The 25,661-nt window shown below is 41.5% G+C and overlaps 1 protein-coding gene across 1 annotated transcript; it reads left to right on the top strand.

Moving 5' to 3' along the window:
* Nucleotides 1-303: 303 nt before the first annotated feature.
* On the top strand, nt 304-25,646 carry TAF7L (TATA-box binding protein associated factor 7 like). Its single transcript, XM_082377771.1, has 13 exons — nt 304-1,006; nt 4,134-4,201; nt 5,036-5,114; nt 6,769-6,902; nt 7,547-7,673; nt 7,913-7,968; nt 10,276-10,317; nt 11,108-11,252; nt 11,588-11,701; nt 12,131-12,352; nt 12,549-12,661; nt 13,961-14,020; nt 18,883-25,646. The coding sequence occupies exons 2-13, from the start codon at nt 4,136-4,138 to the stop codon at nt 18,925-18,927; spliced, it is 1,203 nt and encodes a 400-aa protein (XP_082233897.1). The 5' UTR covers nt 304-1,006; nt 4,134-4,135; the 3' UTR covers nt 18,928-25,646.
* The last annotated feature ends 15 nt before the right edge of the window (nt 25,647-25,661 follow it).

Below are 25,661 nucleotides of genomic sequence, written 5' to 3'. Positions count from 1 at the left end.
CACTTAATGTCTCTAATATTACCCCTGTGTCTTTAAGAAGACCATTTTAGGAACGTTCTGGAAACTTTTAGGTCACATGACTAAATAGGAAGCCATTTTATTACCTCAGCGAGAGACCATGGAGCGCCCTAAGGGACGGCGCCGCGGTTCCTCGGGAAACGATTTAACACCAACTTCAACATCAGAAGTAACGAGCCTCCGATATTCCCAAACTGCCGTTGACCGTAGAGCTCAAGCTGCCGGCGGTCTCGGCGTCCAAACTGCCATTTGTCTTGGCGCCCGAACTCCTGCCAACTGTGGCGACCAAGCTCATGCCGCCATCGGCAACCAGGCTGCTGCCAGAACCCCTCTGGAAAACTTACGAGAAGGGGAAGGTAAGTGGTTTTAAGATTTTTCCCGTAAGTTAAGGATCTGTGGGAGAAGCGAACTGCTAGAAGTTTATTTGAACCGTGATGCCCATTTAAGAGAAATAAGTGGAGTATGCTGTATCTCTGTCCAAAAGATGTAAAATAGTGACTTTGTTTCGAAGGGATCAGCTAATTAGTTTGGGCGCGGATTCTAGTTATTTAATGGGTTTGCGCGGTGGTGTAGTTGTCATCAGGTGAGGTGACAACTACACCAAGGAACAAATCGGTCCAACCTAAAGGATTTGCGGAGCAACCGATTCTGCCACTCCTTTTACAGTTATCACTGTGTGCTGGTAAAACTCCCGTGGCCGTCCCAAGGGTCGTTCCTGTGTAAAGGGTATTTGTTCTGAAGCCTTGCTCCGCGAGGTCCTTGAGCGGCCACAATCAGCACCCTTCGAGTCTACCGCCCGGGCACGTGGCGAGCTGGCCGCCGCCCCGAGGCCATCCGCCTATCCGCGGTGGCGGAAGCGTGGGGAGGGGTAGCGCGGGAGGCTCCTACTTGTCGCCACACAGTCCGCCCGCCGCCCGGAGCGCACTCGCTCCCTCTGGAACCACCCTGTACAGAGGGGCCGTCCCGGCGCCAGTCGGCTGAGGAGCGTGTGAGTCCGGCGGTCAGAGGGCTCTTGGCGCCTCGTTGGCGCCAAGGGCTGCGCGCTGCTCTTCCCTTCCCAGCCCACCTGGGGTGGCGCAAAGGCTTAGGGCCCCTTGGCCTGGTAGGAGGTTTTCTAGGGAAATGGGATCAAAGCCTAGGGCTGCGGTCTTCCCTTGGGAGCTTAGTGCACCTGGGATAAGGAGGGAGTGGTCATTGCCTCCAAACTGCAGCTAGCGGCTATGAAATTGAGAAACTACCAGTTTAGTTTTGTGCTGACTTGTGCTGCTGGGAGCTTGCGGTCAGGCGCCCTCCATTTAGTTGTAATTCTGATTCCAATTCTAATTCCGATGAAGTGAGATGGAGCTGGCTGGGTGGGGGCGGTGAATGGTGGAGAGCGGTCCTGTTAATTTAATTAGGTATCAAAGAGTGCTTGCTGGAAAAATGTGGATGGCTTTTCTTAAAAGAAATATGATGCAACCAGTTCATTGTATAAATGCAGATAGCAAATCTAAAAAATCATTAAAACTCATTTCTACCAGGGGTGTCTACCTTCTCTGAAATGGTTCCAGTTCTTACATTCTTTCTTTCATAAGAGAGGAGTTGCCAGAAAGGCACTGAAATGAACAAAATGCCTTAGTCTTAATTCTGCTGAGAAATCTAAAAGTTACTATTGATCTGATAAAATCTTGCTTAGCAGCTAGTTCTTCAAATCTGTATTTCTGCTCCCAACCTTAAATGTTTGTTACTCTTATGTTAGGCAGTGTACCCAGTCCCAAGATTTTTTATTCAATTTACTTTATTTTAATTAACTTTCCCCCTTACCTTTACATTTAGTTTTTGTATTTGTGTGTGTGTGTGTGTGTGTGTGTGTGTGTGTGTGTAACTGTATGAAGCAGGAAAAGGAGAGAAATGGCTATCACAAATAATCAGTCTGTCTCTTTTTCTCCCTTTCTCTTTTTCTCTCTCTCTCTCCTTCACCACCCCCCCCCCCCGCCCCGCCCTCCCATCCTGGGTGTCTGATTTTTCACTCCTGATTTCTCTTGTGCTTTCTATGCCTTTCTGGTAGTTTCTGAAGTCAGCCTAAAGGACTGAAATCATAACTGATGAATGATTTACCTGTAATAGGGTCTCAGACTCACTTGTATGAGGTTTTGTTTGTTTGTTTTTCCTTTTCTCTATTTTAACTGGTAGTGCTAAATATTCTTTGTCCTCCCCCCACTTTTTCCAATTTTTTTATTGAAGTATAGTTGATGTACAATATTATATAAGTTACAGGTGTACAATACAGTGATTCACAATTTTAAAGGTTATGCTCTGTTTATTGTTATTATAAAATATTGGCTATATTCCCCATGTTGTATATCCTTGTAGCTTATTTTATACCTAATAGTTTGTACCTCTTAATCCTCTACCCCTACATTTCCCCTCTCCCTTCCCTCTCTCCACTGGTAACCACTAGTTTGTTCTGTATATCTGTGAGTCTGCTTCTTTTTTGTTATATTCACTTGTATGTGTTTTTAAAAAAGGCTCCAGTGCTTTTAAGTGAGATTCGAGTTCAAAACTCAGAACTCAATTAATGGTTTACAGAGTATTAGGAGCTATACATTATCTGGAGCTTTTCATCTAACTTAAATTATAAGATTTTATAACTTGGTGTATAGCATAGTGTCCTTAGAACATAAGAAAACTTTGTCAGTTTTCATATATGTACACTGCTTTTTTCCATTTATTTCTTTATTTGTTTATTTATTTATTTATCTATAGCTGCTCTGGGTCTTCACTGCTGCGCGCGGGCCTTCTTTTTAGTTATGGCGAGTGGGGACCACTCCTCGCTGCAGCGTGAAGTCCTCTCATTATGGTGGCCTCTCCTGTTGAGGAGCACGGGCTCCAGGTGCGTGGGCCTCAGTAGTTGTGGCTCGCGGGCTCTAGAGCTCAGGCTCAGTAGTTGTGGCACATGGGCTTAGTTGCTCCACGGCATGTGGGATCTTCCTGGACCAGGGCTTAAACCCACATCCTCCACATTGGCAGGCAGATTCTTAACCACTGCACCACCAGCGAAGTGCCCTTTTTTCCATTTTTGAGAAAAACTTTCCTCAGAAGTAGTGTGGGCCCTAAAACTCAAAATGCAAGCCACTACAGATATATCCCTAATAGATGGAAAATAAGGTGAAAAAATGAAGATCAACTTGGAGATTATTCACTTTACAGAAGGTGCATTTTATATATATATGTGTGTATATGTATGTGTGTGTGCATATACATACATATATATATATATATATATATATATATGTATATATATGGATTCATCGTAGGATTCCTTCAAATGGCTTTTAGAGGTATTTCACATAAGTGGTGGTTGTGAGGATTAAATGAAATAATAGACCTCAATGTAGAGCCTGGCACATGGAGTGCATGTAGTAAATGTTAGTGATGAATAAATCAAATTAGATTTTACGTTTTTTCATTATCATCCCTTCAGAAATGAGTCTATTCCATGAAGTTAGATGTACTTATATAGATAGCCCAGCCATAAGACTGGGACTCCTAACTTTTCCCCGAGGTAGCTTGGAGCTGTTGATGTTGGCTTTAGAGTCATAAAAAGCTGCCTGCTCTCACACAGACTGTTTAATTCCTACCATTTTATTGATCATTAAGGTGAAATACTGAAAATTAAGCTCTGTTTCCTTCAAATCATCATAGAGCATTTCTGCCAGTGGTTTTTTGGGTTGATTTTGGCCTTTGGTTGGCAGTCTTCTCTGCAGAGGTATGTAGCTTGCTTTCTTTGGTAGTCACCACTGTATTGATGAGTTAATCCTTTACCGGAGAGTCTAAGAATATCAAGAAGACTAAATCATGTGTAACAGCTCTTACTTCATTTGTTATCATGTAATTAGTATTAACGTTGGAAAATCTGCACATATGGGAGGGGAGATAAGGTGACTTTATAAATAATCAAGTTATGTCAAAAAAAAGTGTTTTGAAGCTGTACACACATCATTCCAGTGAGGGTTATCAGCAAGATATTGTATAATTTAACCAGTACTACCAGAAGTGGTCAGTAGAGGGACCAAGAACAGTTTTTGGTAACTTTCTGTTGGTTTTGTTTTTGCTTTCGTGAATTCAAAAACAAGAGATGAGTAGAAGCCAGGATGAACCTCCTTGCGAACTTGAGGACCAGTTTATACTGCGTCTGCCTCTGGTAAGAAACCCTTGTATCTGAGGCCAAATATCTTCAGTGCATAAGTATTAGCTCTGCTTGTATTCTGTAGCATTTCTGTTTATTTAAGGTAGGCTATAAAAACCAAGAACATTTGTTTCCCAGGAGTTGTGTTCTATTTAGCAATCCTATCCTAGCGTGTACTCTTTTAAGCAGCATTTCTTTTGTCCTGCACATGCCACCTACTGTGTGGGTTGATTTCCTGGCAAACAGGTGGGACAATGACGGATTCAGTCACTTACCACAGATGCCAACAGCCTTGCTCACTGGACAGCCAAGAAAAGACTCTTCTAAAAGAGAGTTCCTTTCTGTCACCTCAAAAGGGGCAATGGAGGGGTTAGCACTGTCTCCTCAAATTCATCATCATGCAAGGCTGTTGAAGCTCATTTCAGCATTGTGTTAGGGTCTCTTCCCCTATTGATACCTATATTTAAGTATTATTTAGTCTAAGAAAGGTATATTAAGGATGGGCTTCAGAAAGGTATTTCCCCAATTAAGGTTAATTAATATAGCCAGTAAACTGCAGCTAAGCCTTCCGTTAGCAACTACAACTTGAAGGGTAACAGTGAGAAACAGGAATGTACAGCTAGGAGAAGGCATTATCTGTAGCTACTGAAAGACAACAATGAGATTAGAGTCAACCTCATCCTAATTTGACTTACCCAGTGCACAGTATCTCATGGTACACGGCATTGTTCCTAACGTTTGGGAAGTTTAAGGTTCTATTTAAGGGAGGACTGTCTCTGACATATCTGTTCTATTAGCTGCTAAGTAGACAATTCATCCTTCTGATTTTTCAATCTACCTCCTTTTTAGGAACATGTTTCTACTGTCAGGAAGATAGTACGTTCTGGAAGTGCTGCCATGAAGGATAAACTGAAAATTGACTTACTTTGTAAGTAGTTAATATCCATTCACCGTACATCGAACAGTAATTTATTAAGGGATTGCTATGTGCCAGGCACAATACTAGATACCAAGGATGTGACAAAGAATAGAATGTGGTCTCCGTCTTGATGGACTCAAAGAGAGGCTTCAGTCACTTCCATCTCTTCCTTTTAAGAGGAAAGGAAGTAGAACTTATACAACTTGAGGTAATTATCATGGTGTGTATAAGGAAGAACTTGGAGGTCAACTGTGGGATTTGCATACTGCTGATTGTCTCCTATATGAAACTTTTGTGATTTCTGATTGTCCAGGGGAATGACAGGTGGATGTACTATTCTTTGTTTACAAAAGTGACATATCTTTATCTCTTTTAAATAATACTTATTAGATTTTTAAATACAGAGAAGTATATGAAGAATAAAATTTTAAATGGCCCATAATCCCAGCACTCCGGTAGCCCTTATTGACACTTTAAAAAAAAGGAATACAAATGCATGGCTAGAAAATTCAAATAAAACAGAAAGGTTCAAAAGGAGAAGTGAAACTCTCCTTCACAGTGCCTCAACCTCAATGCCAAAGATAACTAATATTGGCCTTTTCTCCTTGTGTTTCCTTATAGACAAAACTTTTATGCATAATACCAACATATAAATAATCTCTCTATATTTTTTTTTAATTTTTATTTATTTATTTATTTATGGCTGTCTTGGGTCTTCGTTTCTGTGCGAGGGCTTTCTCCATTTGTGGCAAGTGGGGGCCACTCTTCATCGCAGTGCGCAGGCCTCTCACTATCGCGGCCTCTCCCGTCGCGGAGCACGGGCTCCAGACGCGCAGGCTCAGCGATTGTGGCTCACGGGCCCAGCCGCTCCGTGGCATGTGGGATCTTCCCAGACCAGGGCTCGAACCGGTGTCCCCTGCATTGGCAGGCGGATTCTTAACCACTGCGCCACCAGGGAAGCCCTCTCTATATTTTTAAAGATAATTTACACAAAAAGGATCATGTCAAACTTAGTTCTGCATCTTTATTTTTTCACTTAATATTAGAAGATTACACTTGAATCCTTTTGTATCAAGAGACATTCATGTTTGAGACATCTGGGCAGGATTCAGAGTTGTCAGTATATGGCTGACTCTCTCCCTCTCTCTCTCTCTCTCTCTCTCTCTCTCTCTCTCTCTCTCTCTCTCTCTGGCTATTGTGTAGAATTTTATCTTTGTGAAACTAGAGATTATAACTTGAGACTTATTAGTACTATTCTAGAATCAACCCTCCCCTTACCCAACCCTGTGAAAACACCCATGTACAATGACATGATCGAATGCTCCTAATGGTGTCCAAACGAATGGGTTTGAATGAATGGAGTTGGCCTTTCAAGATGAGAATGAAACAGTTACCACTTCATTCACTTTAGTTCACAACCATGACCAAGAAACTTAGCTACTTTTGATGGAATGACATAAACTAGAAAAAAAAGAGCTTCATATACTCTGCCTTCTTTGCTGTGGGAAGTTACTAATTGTGTACACAATTCTGGCATTGTGAGAAATAGTAAGTTTCAATGAAAGACTCATCTGTCCCCCATAAGTCTTCATTATTCAAACCCCAGGAGTCTTGAGAGTACATTGGGAAGATGTCAGCTTTAATCTTTTCTACTTCTGTTCAGCTGGTGGACGTCATGCAGTTGTTGGGGTTGAAGGTGTCTCACTACCTGCTAAGCTGGTTGATTTGCCTTGTGTTATTGAAAGCCTGAAAACTCTGGATAAAAAAACCTTTTTTAAAACGGCAGATATTTCCCAGGTATGGACAAGTTTTCTTAATCTACTCGCCCACACATCCTTCAAGGATTTCCTTTCTCCCTCCTTTTCTTTCTTTCAATTCTCCTTTCACCTGCTTGTCATTTCTAATTTCCAGCTCAATTGCACAGGAATACAATGTCATGTTCTGGTTTGGTGTTTGATCCATCACTTTTCACTACTTTATTTTATCCAAATAGCTTTCAGAGCCTTCTGTTTGCCATTTATAGTGCCTTTCATTATTTGAAAAATATGATCATCTGGGATCTTTGTCTGAAATTCCTGTTAAAGCAGTGTGCTGTTAACTCTGGAGGTTTACATTGGTTCTTACTCATCATCTCTACTGTTGATTTTTTGTTTCCTTTATAAATCAAAATGCTAAGATATATCTTGTTTTCAACACATTCCTTCTGCAGTGGTAAGCACTGGAGCTAAAAAAACAACAACAACCTCAGAGTCCATATGCTGTGCTGCCGAGATAGAGAGAGAATGCATATGAGTGTATGTAATACTTGGTTTTCTGGAAATGCCAAGTAGCATTCTCCTTACTTTTGTGCTCCAGGATTTCTGGTGGTAAGAATGATCATCATCCATTACTAACCCAAGATTTGTGGCCACAGTCAACTTCTTTGTCTTTGTTAAATGCAGATGCTTGTGTGCACTGCTGATGGTGGTGTCCAGTCTCATCCTGAAGAACTGGTTACCTCTACTGATCATAAAGCAATCAGGAAAAGTGAAAAGGAGAGACAGAAAAAATATGTCCGGAAGCATGGCAGTAAGTCATCAGTCCCTTGCTCATTCTGTCTAACTACATTTATCTGCTGGATCCTAATTACTTGTGAGCCAGGGATCTGTTACCACACTTAGGTATTTGGTTCAGTAGGCATCCAGACACTCTTAAAGGAACGAGTCGTGTCATGAGCCAGTGGCTTAGAGCATGACCTTATCAAATTCAGATAGATACGTGACTACCATCAGTCATATATATATTTCACCATGTTGAATTTATTTTAGTTACTCCACCACTTAGGAATGTCAGGAAGAGAAGGTTCTGCAAAGCAACAAAAAAGGTTAGTGGCATGCTATTTCTGTGTCTACTGGTTGGATTGGAAGAGGACTATGAATGGGGGGGAAGGGAGACAGTCCGTTGGGTATTCATTTGTTCAGTCATTTATATGTCCAATAAACATTTGTTGAGTATGAGCAGTATGCCAGGCACTGTGTGCTAACAATTGGAAATATGTAACGAACAAAAACAGACTTGACCCTTGAAGTTATAAGGTAGTCACTTAGGGATCTAGATGTGTCATGAACTTGAAACTTCTGCTAACGCTTTTAAAAGTTTCCAACTGCAAAATCTTGTTTTAAAGTGAACCCATCCAGAACCTGAGAATTGGGAATTGTGGTTGTATTTCTAACCTTACCTCAGAGTTGTAGAACCCTGGGCAAACTACAGGAGTACTATGCCTTGGCTTCTTTTTTAATTAAATTTTTTATTTTGAAATAATTGTAGATTTACATGCAGCTGTAAGCAATAGAAAAGAGATACTGTATACCCTTTACCCAGTTCTTCCCACTGTAACATTTGCAAAACTATAGTACAATATCACAAATAGGAAATTGACATTGTTACTATTCACTAATCTTATTCAAATTGCTCCAGTTTTACTTACTCCTGTGTATGTGTGTGCGTGTGTTTAGTTCTATGCAATTTTATCCCATGTGTACGTTGGTGTATCCACCCACGCAGTCAAGATACTGAACAGTATTGTCACCACCAGGATCCCTCATCTTGCCCTTTTCAAGCCACACCCATCTCCTCCTCACCCCAAACCACCAGGCTCTAACCCCTGCTAATCACTAATTTGTTCTCCATCTCTATAATTTTGTTATTTTGAGAATGTGGTATAAATGGAATGATACAAAGTATAACACTTGAGACTGGCTTTTTTTTTTTCACTCAGATTAATTCCTTTAAGGTCCATGTGGATCGTTGCATGTATCAATAGTTCCTTCCTTTGTATTGCTGAGTGGTATGCCCTGTTCTGAATGTACCACAGTTTGCTTAATTGTTCACTCATAGAAGGACATCTTGGCTGTTTCCATTTTTTTACTATTATAAATAAAGCTGCCAGCAGGTTTTTGTGTGAACGTAAGTATTCATTTCCTTGACATAAATGCCCAGGAGTGCAATTACTAGGTATGTTGCATGTTTAGTTTTATAAGAAACTACCCATAGTGTTTTCCAAGTGGCTGCACCATTTTACATTTGCCCCAGAAATGTACGTGTGATCCAATTTCTCTACATTTTCACCAGCATTAGGTGTTGTCACTATTTTTTATTTTAGCCATTCTGGTAGATGTGTAGTGATCTCATTGTGGTATTAATTTGCATTTCCCTGATGGCTAAAGATGTTGAGCATCTTCTCATGTGCTTGTTTGCCATCTATATGTCCAGTTCTGTGAAGTGTCTGTTCATACCTTTTGCCCATTTTCTAAATGGATTGTTTTTATTGTTGAGTTTTGAGAGTTCTTTTTTATATTCCAAATACTAGTTTTCAGATATGTGGTTTGCAAATATTTTCTCCCAGTCTGTAACTTGTCTTTTTATGTTCTTCACGGGGTCTGTCAAAGAGCAAAAGTTTTTTTGTTTGATGAAGTCCAATTTATTGATTTCTCCTTTTAAGGATCTTGTTTTTCATGTCAAGTATAAGAACTGTTTGCCTAGCCCAGATTCTGAAGACTTCTCCTAACTATCTTTTTAAAGTTTTACATTTAATTTAAGTCTGCAATCCATTTTTGAGTTAATTTTTGTAAAAGGTTTGAGGGTTAGTTCAAGGTTGTTCTTTTTTTTTTTTCCCCTTTGCATGTCCAATTGTTCCAGCACCATTTGTTAAAAAGGCAACCCTTTGTCCATTGTATTGCTTCTGCACCTTTGTAAAAAATAAGTTGGGCGTATTTGTGTGAGTTTTTTTTCTGGGTTCCATTAATCTGTGTTGATCACCGATTCCACAGTGTAGCTTTGTAATAAGCCTTGAAATCAGGAAGACTGATCTCACTTTATTTTTTATTCAAGATTGTTGTAGCCATTCTAGAGTCTGTAACTTTCCATATACATTTTAGAGTAAGTTTGTCTATGTCTGTAGAAAACCTTGTTGGAATTTTGATAGGAATTGCATTAAACCTATAGATCCATAGCTTTACTATGTTTAATCTATGAACATGGTTGCTTTGGCTTTATACTGTCAGTCAACAGCATTCATTGAGTGCCTACTAAATATAAAACTACATTAAGAATGATTCTAGAACTCTTTAAGCTTTAGTAAAGTAGAACAATTATAATATAACTTCATTGTTTGTTGTGTTTTATTTCATAGGTCCCTGATTTCAAACAAATTGAAGAAGTCAGCTCTCCTGAGGTAGACGAATCGTAATATAACTTTATTGTTAACCTATGCTGTGTTTTACTTCACAGCTCTTTAATTTCAAACAAATCAAAAAAATCATAAAGATTACTTTCAAGCCTTCCTTCCCACCTGTAACCCCCGCTCCCATACACATACACTGAATTTGATTCACTGAAAAATGAATTCATTGTTTAATGTCTGACGACTCCTAGAGCAAAAGATACAATTTGATCAGTGACCCTGTGTATTTTAATCTGCTTCTTTTCTGTGATATTTATTTTTAAAAACCATTTCTTGGAAGCCAGGGTTCACTCTTACCAGCAGTTGTTTGCAATTACTTATTCCCCCTCAAAGTTCTAATTTCTATTTGTGGCATGATGAATTGGTTGCTGTGGAGATAATTGTCTAAAACTGGATTTAAGGGAGAATATGTGGCTAAGACCTAGTTTTTATAGGAAACTGTCTAATAATAAAGATGTGGAGAAGTGGAATCTGGGAATTTGGATCTTTAAACCAAATTACTTCCAAGTAACAAAAAAATTATAGTTCTTTGCCAGTGTGGGTCAGCGCAAATAATTAACAACTGAGGCTTAAGGGTCGTGCCTCTGAGGAGGTCTTTAATATAGAGTTGCAGATTGAAAAGATTAAATGTCTCAAGTAATTCGATTGGGAAAAAATAAGCTTACTGTATAAAAATATAGACCCTGATCAAAGTTTCCTTCATAAATAGCATTGTTTAAAGTAGAAATTTGATTGGATGTATCTTAAAGAGGCCTAATTATTTGAATTCATTTGTATGTAGGAAGAGGACATTTCTGCAAGACACAGGGTGTTAAGTGATGTTACTGGTATTCCTTCTCCAACTTTGGTTCAGCACGTTGACTCTCCTGATGTGGAGAAGCAAGTGAAAAGACTGCTGTGCTTAGACACTGAAGCTGTCAGTGTCCGTATCCTTTTATACTAAATATTTTCTGTGTAGTCTGTTACACCCCAAATGCACTTGGTGACAAGCTCTCATTTCTGATATTTGTGTGCTGATGTTAATGTACAGAACTTATGATTTTCGGAAATGTTACTTTCTAGCTAGGAACAGTACATTCATGTAATAGAAATTATTTACTTGCGTAATTCAGTATAAGGCACTTTTCTATACTAGGAATCCAGATACAAATGGCCTGAAGTTGGACTAAATTAAATAGCACTTTCAGCCAGAGAGCCTCTTCTCTTTCAAGTTTGCCTTCTGCTTTCTTTCTGCTTTTTCCTTGACTGCCTCTCCTTTCAGGATGGGAGGTCGTTGCTGAAGGTGAAACCGAGGAAATAGAAAGTCAAGGCTTCATTCCAGGCTTTGAGATAGCCTCAGAAATGAGTGGCTATAAGCAGCGTCATACCTCACCAGGTGCATTAATAAAGGCAAAGCAGGAGCTTCAGAGAGGGCAGGTGTTGACTGTGTGTAGGACCATTCTCCGTAAACTCACAGGCCAATCACAGAAAAAGGATGCCTTTGCCCTTCTCTTCTCGTATTGGTCCCACAAGTTTAGGGGTTTTAGATTGGGGTTCTAATATCCCATCCATCCCTGCTATTCTAAATTCCTGTGGGCCCTTGGATTCTCTGAATATTTTGATCATTGAATACATGAATGAATGTTACAGTGTTTTGCCTTTCCTGTCCTTGTTTTATAAAGGGAATAATCTTCCTGTGAGAAAAATTATTTTTAAAATTCATTGGTTGCCCAGTTAACTTGAGGGGGAGTATAATTGCAGCTGGAGTGGGAGTCATTTGAAACGCTTCAGATGGTTTCACCTTCCTTTTGCTTAAAACCCATAGAATATGGTGCATTTCGGGAGATGGTCAATGACTCTAGCAGTAACAGTGATGAAGTTGAGGATGATAAGGAGGAAGATGAAGAGGGAGAGGATGACTATGATGATGAGGATGAAGACAAGAAAGAGGAGGAAGATCGTTATCAAGTGTATATGGAAAGTGAGCCACAGGCCAAGTTCATTGAATCTGGCCAGTATGAGGCAAAGGAGGGAACCATCCCAATGGGTAAGTTAGGGAAAAACAAAGGGGTGGGACAGAGTGGGTGGCAGTACTAAAGACTGACTCTAAACACGTGTTAGTTGCAAAGTTAAGTTTGAGAAATTATTGCTCAGATGCGTAGTGGAGTTTTAGTTGATTTGGGTCTTGGTCCACTAGTTTAGGCCATGTTTAGATACATGAAGTTTTTGTCTATCTCTGTTAGTCATGGGCATTCAGAAGCAGACTCATTACGTGGGGAAAAAGCTCCAAGAGAATCAGCGCAAAGCACAAAGACAGAAGGAGCTCATTATGAAAGCGGAAAACCTAACGCTCAAGGTAAATTCTTGTTGGCTGGTATAAATATATCCGGATATCTTACTTTCAAAATCCCATCTTTGTGTTTCCACTCATGTCATCTCTGTGCAGCATTCTGGTTCATTCATGAACCTGAACAACCTCTTAGGTACCCCTAATAAAAGATAGCCCTATTTCCTTTTACCTGAGTAATTTTGATCATCTTATATAAGCATTTTTGGGAGGGGTCCAGGAGACTTGAGATAATAATTGCCAATATTGAACATTTAACTATGTGAAAGGCATGTACAGAGCTAAGCATTTTACGTGTATTATCTCATTTCATCCTGACATCCCTGAAATATAGGTGCTGTCACTATTCCCGTTTTATAGATAAGAAATTGAAATTCAAAGAGATTAAGTAACTTGCCAAGGACCACAGTAAGTGGTAGGGCATAGATTGAACCCTGTTGCTCTGTACCAAAATGTATTCATTACAATGAAAGAGAAACTAAATTAATTTAAAAATTTTATGATGCCTGCTTGAACAAAAATTAATATCATGCTTTATTTTTATTAATACACACTAATACATATTTTATTACTACACATATCAGCAAAAGGAAAATGTATGTTTAGGCCATGTTTGCTTCCCTTTTTATAGTGAGGGAAATTCTGAAGCATCTGGAGAATTCCTTGCCAGATTTCTTTTTCTGTAGAGCTGTTGTCATCGAAGGGGAGCAACTTGACACAGAACTATACTTAGAGTGTTGTCCTTCAGAATAACCAAGTTAGATAATAGATGTGGACATACTTTGAAAGATACAGATATATGGTATTATGACTGTTGTCGTGTGCAGTACTAGTTAAGAATGGTAATATTCTGACCTAGTGCAGGGAAATGAAGGAGTCAGCACCAGATTCCAAGCCAGCTCTTTAAGTAGGTCACCACAGTCAAAGGATTTGTGCTAAACTAGAAAAAGGTAACATGAAGGCATTCTAATTCTTTGTTTTAGGGCAAGAAAAAAAAATGCCGTGTAGGGTGTATAAAATCAAATGGCCCTGCAGTTGGAGAGTGTAGTTTTTATACTCTAAATCCTTTTTAAAATGTGTTTTTATTGAAGTAGAGTTGATATACAATGTTGTGCCAATCTCTGCTGTGCAAAGTGACTCAGTTATACACATAGAGACATTCTTTTTCTAAATCCTTTTTTAAAAGTACTCTTTTGTTACGACTGACAGTTTTCTTACTTATCAAATTATTTGCCAAACTCTTTGTCTCTCTTGGTTCTCTTTTCCTTTGAGACTCAGCATTCATCTTTTATATAATTTGTTTTCCAGAATCATTTCCAGTCTGCGCTGGAGCAGCTTAAGCGACAGGAAAAACAAAAAAATGAGCAGGTGAGAAGTGTGTTTTCACATCAACCAGAAAACATTTGATGCAAAGAACCCCACCCCCCCCAATCTCATTTCTGGCTGTTCTTTTCACAGGAACAGTAGTGGCCAAATCTTGTAAATGAGGGTAGCAGGTTGGAACAAAGTCTTTGTGAAAATTCGTTCATTCAGCAGATATTGAATGTCTATTAAGTGGAAAGCACTGGATGTACACACAGTGTTGAATAAGACGACACATACAATACTTGTCCTCATGGAGCTAACAGTCTAGCAGGGAAGATCAACAGCAAACAAATTATCATACAAATATAAAGGTGCAAATCATAAAGAAGTGCTGTGAAGGAGAAAGAGTCAGTGGTGCTATCTGAATAGAGTCCTGAATTAAATTGGGGAGATCATAATCAGCCTTTCTGAGGAAATGATACTTAAGAGACCTGAAGGAAAAGTCCAGGCAAAAAGTGTATGGAGAGCTTCTTGGGTGGAGCGTATGCCAGGTCCCACATCGGAAAAGAGCTTGGCCTCTTTGAGAACCTCTGCAGTATTTAAAGCGAGGAAGAGAGTGACTTAACGTAAGGTTGGAGAAGTAGGCGGAGGCCATATTGTATGGTCCCTTGCAGTCCATGATAAGGAGGATGGGTTTTAGTCTTAAGTGCAATGGGGAGCCCTTGGAGAGCTTTAAGCAGGAGAGTCACATTTAATTTAGAAGGTTTTTTTTATATATATTTATTTAATTTATTTATTTTTAATTGCATTGGGTCTTCGTTGCTGCATGCGGGCTTTCTCTAGTTGTGGCGAGCAGGGGCTACTCTTCGTTGCGGTGCACGGGCTTCTCATTGCAGTGGCTTCTCTTGTTGCAGAGCACGGGCTCTAGGTGCGCGGGCTTCAGTAATTGTGGCACGTGGGCTCAGTAGTTGTGGCTTGCGGGCTCTAGAGCACAGGCTCAGTAGTTGTGGCGCGCGGGCTTAGTTGCTCCTCAGCATGTGGGATCTTCCCGGACCAGGGCTCGAACCCGTGTCCCCTGCATTGGCAGGCGGATTCTTAACCACTGCGCCACCAGGGAAGCCCCTAATTTAGAAGTTTTAAAGATCACTTTGATTATTATCTGGAGAATGGATTGTGAGAGGGCAAGACTAGTAGCAGGGAGGCCAGTTAGGAGGCTGTGGGGTCGTCTAATAAAAGGTGATGGTAACTTGAAATAAGGAGGTGGCAATGGAGATGGAAAGAATAAATATTTTTTCTTTTTTTATTGAAATATCGTTAATTTACAATGTTGTGTTAGTTTCAAGTGTACAGCAAAGTGATTCAGTTATATATATATGTATGTGTGTGTGTGTGTGTGTGTGTGTGTGTGTGTGTATTCTTTTTCAGATTCTTTTCCATTATAGGTTACTACAAGATATTGAGTATACTTCCCTGTGCTATACAGTTGGTCCATGTTGTTTATTTTTTATCTATTTTATATATAGTAGTGTATATATATTAATCCCAAACTCCTAATTTATCTCCCCTCCACCCTCCTGCTATCCCCTTTGGTAACCATAAGTTTGTTTTCTATGTCTGTGAGTCTATTTCTGTTTTGTAAATAAGTTCATTTGTATCATTTTTTTAGATTCCATATGTAAGTGATATCATGATATTTGTTTTTCTCTGACTTACTGCACTTAATATGATAATCTCTAGGTCCATCCATGTTGCTGCAAATGGCATTATTTCATTTGGAAAGAATATATATATATTTAACTGCAATAAAAATGTTTTATAACGGCTTTATTGGGATATAATTCATATACCATACAATTCACCCATTTAAATTGTACAATTCAATGACTTTTAGTATATTCACAGAATTGTGCAACCATCACCACAATCAATTTTACATTTTTATCACCCAAAAAAGAAACCTGTACCCATTAGCAGTCATTTCCCGTTTCTTCTGACCCTCCCACTCACCACCCCCCCACCCAGTTCTAGGCAACCACTAATCTACTTTCAATTAGCCTACTTTGCCTATTCCGGTTATTTCATATAAAAAGGAAACATATACTACAAGGTCTGTTGTGTCTGGCTTCTTTCACTTGGCATAATGTTTTCAAGGTTAACCCATGTTGTGGAATGTATCAGTACTTTATTCCACTTTATGGCTGAATAATATTCCATTGTACAGATATACAACATTTTTGTTTATCCATTCATCCATCAGTCGACATTTGGGTTGTTTCCACTTTTTGGTTATCATGAATAATGCTGTTTTGAACATTTATATATGAGAGAATGTATTTTAAAGGTAGAATTGATGGGAATTGGGCCAATTACTGGGTGTTGAAGGAGAAAGGAGCGTTAAGGATGTATGCCAGATTTCTAACTTGAAAGACTATTATTTAAGGCCACAAGAGAGTGAGCAGAGTGAAAAGAAAAGAGGGTAGTGTGGAATAAATGAGGGTCAAGTAGCTGTATAGAAATGTATGCTGGTTCCAGCCCTATACTGTTGAGGGTAGGGTAACAGTTTTAAGGAGACTGGAGGTCGTATTATGAGGATGGACTTAGCATGGGGCTTTTTTTCGGGGGGCCCGCGCCGCGCATCTTGCGGGAACCCGCACCTTCAGCAGTGAAAGTGCGGAGTCCTAACCACTGGACCGCCAGGGAACTCCCGAGCATAGAGCTCTTAAGGTAGTGATGCCATCCCCCATGCTCATCCCCATACAAACAAGGCCAGGAGAATTCTTATGTTCTGTATATTCCCTTCCCCTCAGCACATCACTCATCCAAGTACTGCTTATAAACAGACACGTGAACAGTTAATGCCAGGATTGCCTTAGCACCCACTAAACATCTTTGTTTTCCTCCATGTAAGTAGTTAGTATTGGGGGAGTGCTATTTTCAACATAGAACTATAGCTGTAAACTTTATTCACTCAGAACCCTTTATGTTAGCTCATTTATTCAACATAGATTTATTGGGCACCTACTTAAAGCTAGGTTCCACAGGGAACTACAAAATGCTTATGACACAGTCTCTGCCTCCAGTTGGGGAGAAATACATGAGAGGGATAGGAATTTAAAGGAATGAGAGCTCACTTTTGTCCATGGAGATTAGGGGAAGCTTCATAGAGAGATGGTGTTTGGGGCCTTAAGAGGTGGGTAAGGTTCTAATAAAGAGATAGAGAAATGAAGGCATTCTGTATAGAAAGTAGCATTCACAATGGCTCAGAGGTGGTGATGCCAGGCTTAAGAGTTTAGATTTTTGGTGTAGGTCATAATAAGCCCTAAAAGCTTTTTCACCTGGGGAGTAACTCAGGAAATTTTCTCTGCCAGCAGTATATAGGAGAAATTGGAGGGGGGAAATACTAGAGGAAGATGCAAGTGATAGAAGGAATCAGAACTTAAAAATTGATTGGATTTCCAGGACAAAAAGGGAACAAAGAGTAGTGCAGAGCCTGGGTGACTGGAAAATGGTGAGCCACTAACAGGAATGAAGACAACTTGAAGAGGATTCTTGGGGGGTGGGGGATGGAGAAGATGATGAGTTGAGTTGGAAGCACTTTTTAAAATGGGAGATCGGAGAGTGCCTCATGCATAGAAATGATCATTGAAGCTGTGGGGATAGATGAGTTAGCCAGGTTGACTGTTCAGCAAGAAGTCTGAACCTAAGGATAAACCTCCCTTTAGGAGGTGGTGGGAGGAGAAAGCACCCGTAAAGGAGAAAGAACTGGAGAAGTCAGTGGTCGTAATCGTGGTCAGCATCTTAGTGAAAAGATTCTCGCGATTACTACAGCTAGCAATTATAGCAGTTTGGTAGCTCATGTCCAGCACAGGATCATTTTGTAATGCTCCATTCCTGTCATTCCACAAAATGAAAATCCACACTGATATGGGGCGAGCTAAATTGAATAATACCCAGAAACAATCTTTGTCTCAAAGACAGTATACTTGAGTGTTATTGGTCACTTTGCCATTTCAAGTAAATTAAAAAAATTAACTCTTACATCACAAAATGTTCAGAGCTTCTGACTTAGAAAGCATCAGGGTAAGTAGAACATCATCAGACTCGTCATTGGTTAGGACTCTGAGCCAGTTTTCAAGGGTCTCATAACATGGCAGGAAGCAGCAGCTAAGACTCGGTTTAAGACACAGTGCGGGGCTTCCCTGGTGGCGCAGTGGTTGAGAGTCCGCCTGCCAATGCAGGGGACACGGGTTCGAGCCCTGGTCCGGGAAGATCCCACGTGCCGCGGAGCAACTAAGCCCGTGTGCTACAACTGCTGAGCCTGCGCGCCTGGAGCCTGTGCTCCACAACAAGAGAGGCTGCGACAGTGAGAGGCCCGTGCACGGCGATGAAGAGTGGCCCCCGCTTGCCACAACTAGAGAAAGCCCTCGCGCAGAAACGAAGACCCAACACAGCCATAAATAAATAAATAAACAAATACTTAAAAAAAAAAAAAGAAAGAAGGAAAAAAAAACTTTAAAAAAAAAAGACACGGTACGTTCAGTGGGGCAAGAGGCTATCACAACTGCCTTATCTTCTGAGTTTTAGACTATGGCTACAGTGGTCCCACCTGCTTTGTCCCTACAGTGAGCTGTGACCTCTGTACACTCTTCCCAGAAGTACAAATTCTTAACAGCAAGCATATTTAATTTCTTTAGTATATTCAGTTTTGAAGCTTCCTTTTATAAGTTTGGCATGATAAAGGACAGCATCATTGTGTTTGCGTTCTTGACTGTGGCACTGTTTTTTGGAACATTGTAAGACTAAGATAACCTTATAAATGCCAAATTACAGTCTTTCTTTTTGGTTTATATAAGTAAATTCTAGATCAAGTAATGGAACTTAAGATTTCAGATTAATTTTTCATGTTTTTCTGCCTCTCCCTACAGCTCATTCCTCTACGGGAAAAACGGAACTGTTTTCTGAAGGATTGAGGAGAGCCTTCAGCCTGGCATACAAACCTTGGCTTCACCATCCATATTGAAGACTAGATAAAATTGTGCCTGTTTCTTCTCCTTTCATTGCCTTATGTTGCATCATTTGTATTTGTTTCTCTGAACGATTTTTTTTTTTTGCTAGTTATATTCAAAGTTTGTAGCCATGTAGAAAGGGACAAAGTATAAAAAAGTAGTAGACCTGAAGACCCAACTCAACTATGGGACTTTGCTTCTCTTTATCAGTTTGAGAATTAAGTTGTTCCTTTTATGGTGTCTCAGATGATTCAGCCATGCTTGCCAAAGGCAGACAGTCTAACCTGAAGGCTATACAGCTGGTTTGCATAGATTTTTAGCTTTTTCTTCTTCTGTTTGTTTCAAATATTTCCTAAAACATAGAGTCAAACCATTTCTACCAAGGGCTAGGACCTGCCACAGTGATTAAGTGCCTATCTGGCAGCAGTTGATACTAGGTTGTATCCTGTCTCTGTTCAGGCATTAAAGGCTGCTTTCCGGCTCAGGGATGATTTCTTGCTGCTGCTATCTTTGTTCTGTTCTTAATGGTTTTAGGATTGTGTCTGGTTGTTATTTGGCAGCTATGGGACTAGTTAGAGCAGAGATGAAATTCTGAGTTGTTATCCTTATTCTGAGCCTCTTCTTCCTAACCCCCATCGGAAAAGGTTAGGAAAAAAACAGATACCTGTGGGAGCTCCCTGGTTGCCTAGTGGTTAGGATTCCAGGCTTTCACTGCCATGGCCTGGGTTCAATCCCTCATCTGGGAACTCCCATAAGCCTTGTGGCCAAAAAAAAAAAAAAAAAAAAAGAACAAAAAACAGATACTTGTATTGCCTGTGAAAACTTCCTTAAAAACCCTGGGCCAGTTTGGTGATTTTTAGCTATGTTAAGATTTTCTAGTCTGTATTCTTTAAGCAATAAATAAATTCCTTAAGTGGATTACTGTCACTTTATTAAACAGCTCCCATGATAAGTACATTCATATCCAAAAGGAAACTGGTGAGACAAGCAATAAATTCTGCAGTTAGGAAACGAAAGAAGTTGCTGTCAGCACTGGGACATCCTTCTAAAGAGCTCTTAGGATAACTCCTAATGAACTAAGCAGATCATCTCATATTCACCATACATCATTGGGATTTTGAGAGAAGGTACAGAGAAGTAACAAAAATGGCAGCTCCAATATTTGCACTGAATTATGTTGTAGTGGAAGGAACACAAGATTGGAATCCTGGCTCTGCTACCTACCTTGGGCAAGTCCCTACACCTCTTAGAGCCTCTATGTCCTTATTTGGAAATCAAGGGTGATAATGCTTATCACCAAGAGACATCTGAAGGTTTTCTGGAAGTAGCCCAGCTAGATCCAGGTCTGGTCCCAATTGATGAAGTCGGTGCCACTCTAGGAAGTGAACCCGCAAGATTTCTCTGCCACTTTTAGTGCTCTCATTCCAAGTTGAAGGTAATCAGCCAAGGGCAGAGAAGGGGAAGTCAGTATGCATGGGCAGGGCCTATGGAGAAGGGATGAAGATAGAAGGAATGCTGGGGACAAATGCAGGGAAGAAGTGGGTCTGAGGGAGAGAGACATGGACAAACAAAATGAAGCCAAGATTAGGAGAAAAGTTAGAGGATAGCTTGAAAACCAAGATGATTTTTTTAAGTTTTTTTTTTCAGAAACCCAGAATTTAAAAGATGAGAAGAAAGAATAGGGAAAAGGAATTGTCAGAGGCAGAAGGTGGGGGAAGAGGCAGGGTTTGAAAAGAAGATAGACCTTTCCAGATGAAGGATGGCATAGGACTGTGGCAAAAACATAAAAAGTACCCTGGGGACGTGGCTGGAGAGACTGAGGCCGGAGAGAGTGGCACATAGACCACAGGTGGCCTCCAGGGGTGAGAGAAGTAGAAGAGCCCTAGTCCAGCCTCTGTCCAATACTGTAGCCCAAGAGCAGCCAGAGCTCTGCTGAGAGGCAGTGGGGAAGGGAAGACAACGGGAAGGAGCAAATCTGTGTATCTGTGGTGCCCTTCTGTTCCCTCTACTACCACATCTTGTAACCCTGGGTAACTGCTTCACCACTGCCCTCCAGTCACCCAAGGCTTATTGCCGCCCTGACTCCCTCCCTCCCCCCAACACACACACGTAATATATCATGAAGGTTTCCTTTTCTATAGCACAGTGATTGAGACTTAGGCATGTTACAGAACTGCACTGTCCAATATGGTATCCACTAGCCATGTGTGGCTTTTGAGCACTTGACATATGGCTAGGCCAAATTGAGGTGTGTCTTTCCACATAGGCAAGGCTCAACTGCAGGTGGCCCCAGGCCTTGGCAGAATGCCCTGTGATCCTCCTGGAACCTGGGAAGATGGGCAATCTCACGAGGATTTGAGACAAGACCATTTCTCACTCACCTCCCTGTTTTGAGGGAGGCTGTCATGGGGCAGTTTCTCATCTGCCTCCCTCATTCTGGTGAGCATGAGACTTTCTGCCTGCCTCTCCACTCCACTGCCCTTGCCCCAAAGGGTCCAGCTGCAGGCCATAGAGCTGCTTAGCAGCGGTGTGGAGTTGGTACTCAGCAACATGGTGTCCTGCCATTCATGTTGCATGTCATCTGGCCCCTTTTGTTTCAGTGTCATCCTGTGCAACAGCGACACGGAACGGATCCCATTGCTGGTCTTGCTTTTGCTGTCTCTAAGTAATAAAGTGCCTGGGTGTATGTGGGTTTCCTGTTCTTTTTTACCAGTTGAATCTGTCAGCTTACTTGACAATTTCTAAGACTCAGTAAAAAAAGAAAGAATATAAAATATCTCAATAATGGTTTTATACTGATTACATGTTGAAATGATAATACTTTGCATATATTGGGTAAAACGAAATATTAGTAAAATTAATCTCACCTGTTTATTTTTACCTTTTTAATATGGCCGCTAGAAAATTTTAAATTGCATATGTGACTCACATTATATTTCTGTTGGACAGGGATGTTATAGATCAGTGAAGAAAGAAAAAATGGTGGTGGGGAGGAGGGACTGACAGGGTTTTATTTTGCCAGAAAATGGCATTAAAAAAAAAAAAACTATCGCCACCAATTCACAGGGACATTTTAACACACCCCCCCAAATATATAACCATAATCTCAGAATAAAGGATAGATTTTTAAATTGAATATATGTAACTTTATGGAAACTCACTGCATTGTCCAGATTTTTCTCTTAATGCTTTAGGCTGGTGAAAAATTCCTCAGATTGATGAGGATGGTGTTGAAGAACCATTGCTATAAAGAGCTCATCCCATGAGCTGATAACTAGCTAATTTGTGTGGGGCTTTGAGAGGCGACCAGTCCAGGTAACAGTGGTGGATGGGGCTAGTGGGGGTGTCTTCTTGTCCTGTAGGTGTTGGACTCTTCTGGTGGCCTATGTTTTGCAGTGTTCCTGTGGCTTCTTGGCCCCACCCTCTTCTCTCACACCCAAATAAGGTAAAGATGTGGAGTGTCAGAGTCAAAGAGTGTAACCAGAGGAACCAAAGTAAACAAATACGAATTTATTCTTTTCAAAGCAGAATTTAAGGGAAAGGGGAAAAGCACCACAGTGAGTGGCAAAGTTAACTAATTTGTCCCCAGCCCCGCCCCTTCATCCCAAACTTTTCTAGACTTGTGCGCCACCCTTGCCACTTCCCCAAATCCCATCCTTGTGACCAGTCCTTGCAGCCAGCGAGCAGCATCGCAGGCTTCGGTCTGGCCTCAAGGCTGCGCTGGGGACAGCAAGGGCATTGGGCAGGTGCCCCCCGAAATGCGGCAGCTGTGGGAGGAGATGGAGGCTGGGAGCTGAGCCCTGGCCTTGAGCCTTTCCCTCTCCCACAGTCATTGGTGTTTAAAGAACAAGAAGGAGCTGAAGTATTCCTTTGTTCTCAGGGCCAGATTTTGGCAGGAAGGCCCAGAGACAGAGTTGCCCAGCTGAGCAGGTGAGTCTCCACAGCCCTAGGGCAGGGCCCCCACTTTCTCCTCCAGGACTGTTCATCTTAAGGTAGCTACTTTCTTAGCTATCTGTCACCCATGTCAAGGGAACTTTGATGAGAGTCTTGGCCTGAAATGGTCTCAGAGGCCGTGAGTCTGCCATTGAGAATGCCTCTTCAAGGAATGCTCTAGCCCAAAGCTGACTATGGAGCCCAGATCCCAAACACACACCTCAAGCATCATGGGTATTCATTAAAATTCATCGGGAAGGAAACCATCTCCCAGGATTTGCCTCTGCTTGGCCTCAGGGTTTCGCATTACCATGGCCTGCCAGCCCAGCTCCTAAAGTACAACAAACTCAAACAGGTTTCTCTACAAGGAAATATCTCCAAACTTTGGGCCTGGAAGGAAATGGGCATTTGAAGGGCTTTCCATTCTGGAGGGAAGGGTGCGTATCCTCCTGGGTAGGACCCTCTCTAGGGAACCATACAACAAACAGCCTGATGTCCTCCAGCCAGTCAGCCTTCCTTAATAATTTCCCAATCAACCTGTGTGGGAAGCATGCAGTCTTAGCCGGAGGTAACTCCTGGAGGAGACAGTATGTCTCTCACAAAAAGCAAAGCCCTTACCCTTGACTTGGAATGCACTCTTTTTCCCAGGCCTGAGGAATGTAAAAGAGATTAGCAAAGCTATCTCAAGCCAGGAGACCTCAGGGAACTGAGAGTCCTGGTTGTTCCTTATGGCTGGGGGCTGTGTGTGTGTCCTGTTAAGGGAAGATAATGTTCAAGGATAGTTGTTGTAAACTTGTTGACGTCCATGGTGGTGACTGAACTGAGACGATAAGCAATTCTATGGGTTCATTGTCTAATAATGAGTTCCTCTTCTGTCTATCTATGATTCAGTAAATTCTAAATAAAGTGCCTTGCAACCATCAGTTGTCTTGGTCCTTCTGACCCCATACTCATGGTGCTTTTCAGTCCCTTACCCCTCTCTGTCGGGACCTGGAAGACCCCCTGCGGTGGCTGGACCGTCGCAACCTGACTCCACTCTGCTCTCACTAGAAGCAGAGGCACCTTCATAATGGTTTTTTGGCCTCTACCAGATTCTGTCGAGAATACATTACCTATCAATCCTAACTGTTCCCCGATACTATTTGACAACAACCGCAGCAAACACATTCCTTATCACTGATGCTAATCCCACAAGCCAGGGGTTTTCATTAGGTTGCCTACCCAGCAACTCCCTTCACCACCCTTCCAGTACGGGGCCAAAAACTACGCAGCATCACACACAATACCTCTAGGAGACAAGATACACGACAGATGCTTAACAACATGCAACACATCTCAGTAAATCCCACCTTAATTTGAATTCACAGTGCCCAAAGACCCGTTTACCTCACTGCGGGAAAACTGCCCACACATGCTGCAGTGACTATCACTGGACCCTCAAGCGATATACTCACCTCGGGCATCAAGGTAAACCCAGGACCACTAAGTGTCATTGACCCCATTACTGAGAATTCAACTCTTGACTTGCTGCTTCAGTCTACCTATAGCACAAATCCTACATAACGAGATCTACGTCTTCTCTACCATGGCCCACTGCGGTTGCCACAGGTCCTCAACAGCCCAAGATCTCTCGGGTGGAGTAGCAGTTAGTTACGAAAAGGATTTTCCAAGACTTTCCTGGTAAGATTGTTTCATAACTTCTGCCCTCTTTACCAGCTGAGCAGGTAAGTCTCCACAGCCCTAGGGCAGGGCCCCCACTTTCTCTTAGGCAGGCGTATGCCTCAAAGACCCTGAACTCTGTGTCCTAGAGCAAATTTTTTCTATACTATTCCTACCTACAATCTAGGCTCCTACAAATATAGCTCCCCCGCGCCCAACCCCAGTAACTGATGTCCAGGCTCTGTGTTTGATACCCACCTGCCACCTGCTCGCCATGCATCACCAGTGCTCCTGCCCAGAGACCTCATGAGCTCTAAGGCAGATGTCATGATGAAATCTGACACCCTGAACCTGTGGCTTAGTGCCCCCTGGTGATTCTAGAAGGAGGCAATCCTTGGCTTCTGGACCCAAGCCACTGCCTTCCCTGCCCAGCAGTAGATAAATCCCCAGCAGTTCTACCCACTGGCCTACTGCTTGATTATAAGAGAGCACCCCAACCATCTCACACCCTCCTGACCTTGGTAGCAACTGCTACTTTCTTTAAGGCCCTGAGCCAGACTTAGAAACTGGAAGGGGCAAGAGGATGTACTCTGTGTCTTAGCCTGGCTATTTGTTCCTCCCTTTCTGCATGGGGTGAGTAGAGCTTGGATTTGTTCTATTTTGGCCTCTGAACCATTGTTTAGAGGAGCCCAGGAAGATTCACCCAAGGCCCACGTCTCCAGGGAACAAGGTGTGGAATGAATGAAGAGAGCAGAGTGACTCTTCCTGTTAGATTCCTCTGTGGCCACAGGCTTCTGTTGCTTTGGTCTTGAGGGCAGCTCACCTCAAACATGAATGGAGAGACATCCTAGGGGAGCAGCCAGGAGGCATCTGTCTGTCCAACCAGAGGCTGGGACTAACAAAGAGCAAGGCAGAACATTAATACTTCAAGAGGTATTAGAATTTAATGTGTGAGTGAGGCCAGGGGAGTACTGATGTACAGTAGATATGTAGGATAGGTATGTATGTATATAAACTTAGGCAAATTAAGTCAATTGCAGGGTTCTAAGTTATAAAGCTCCTTTTGGTAGAAAGCTGCCTAAGTGGGTTCTGACTCTGTTCAAAGT

The sequence above is a fragment of the Balaenoptera borealis genome (genome assembly GCF_965194805.1).
Source record: "Balaenoptera borealis genome assembly, chromosome: X".
Classification (NCBI taxonomy): Eukaryota; Metazoa; Chordata; class Mammalia; order Artiodactyla; family Balaenopteridae; genus Balaenoptera; species Balaenoptera borealis.
Note: the sequence above shows the minus strand (reverse complement) of the source record. Positions and strands in the feature narration are given on the sequence as shown.

Excerpts from the sequence above, each read along its gene's own strand:
- TAF7L (XM_082377771.1), top strand. The coding sequence starts at position 4,136 with ATGAGTAGAAGCCAGGATGAACCTCCTTGCGAACTTGAGGACCAGTTT. Across the intron at positions 4,202-5,035 it reads TTATACTGCGTCTGCCTCTG|GAACATGTTTCTACTGTCAG; the intron begins GTAAGAAACCCT and ends CCTCCTTTTTAG. Across the intron at positions 10,318-11,107 it reads AAGAAGTCAGCTCTCCTGAG|GAAGAGGACATTTCTGCAAG; the intron begins GTAGACGAATCG and ends ATTTGTATGTAG.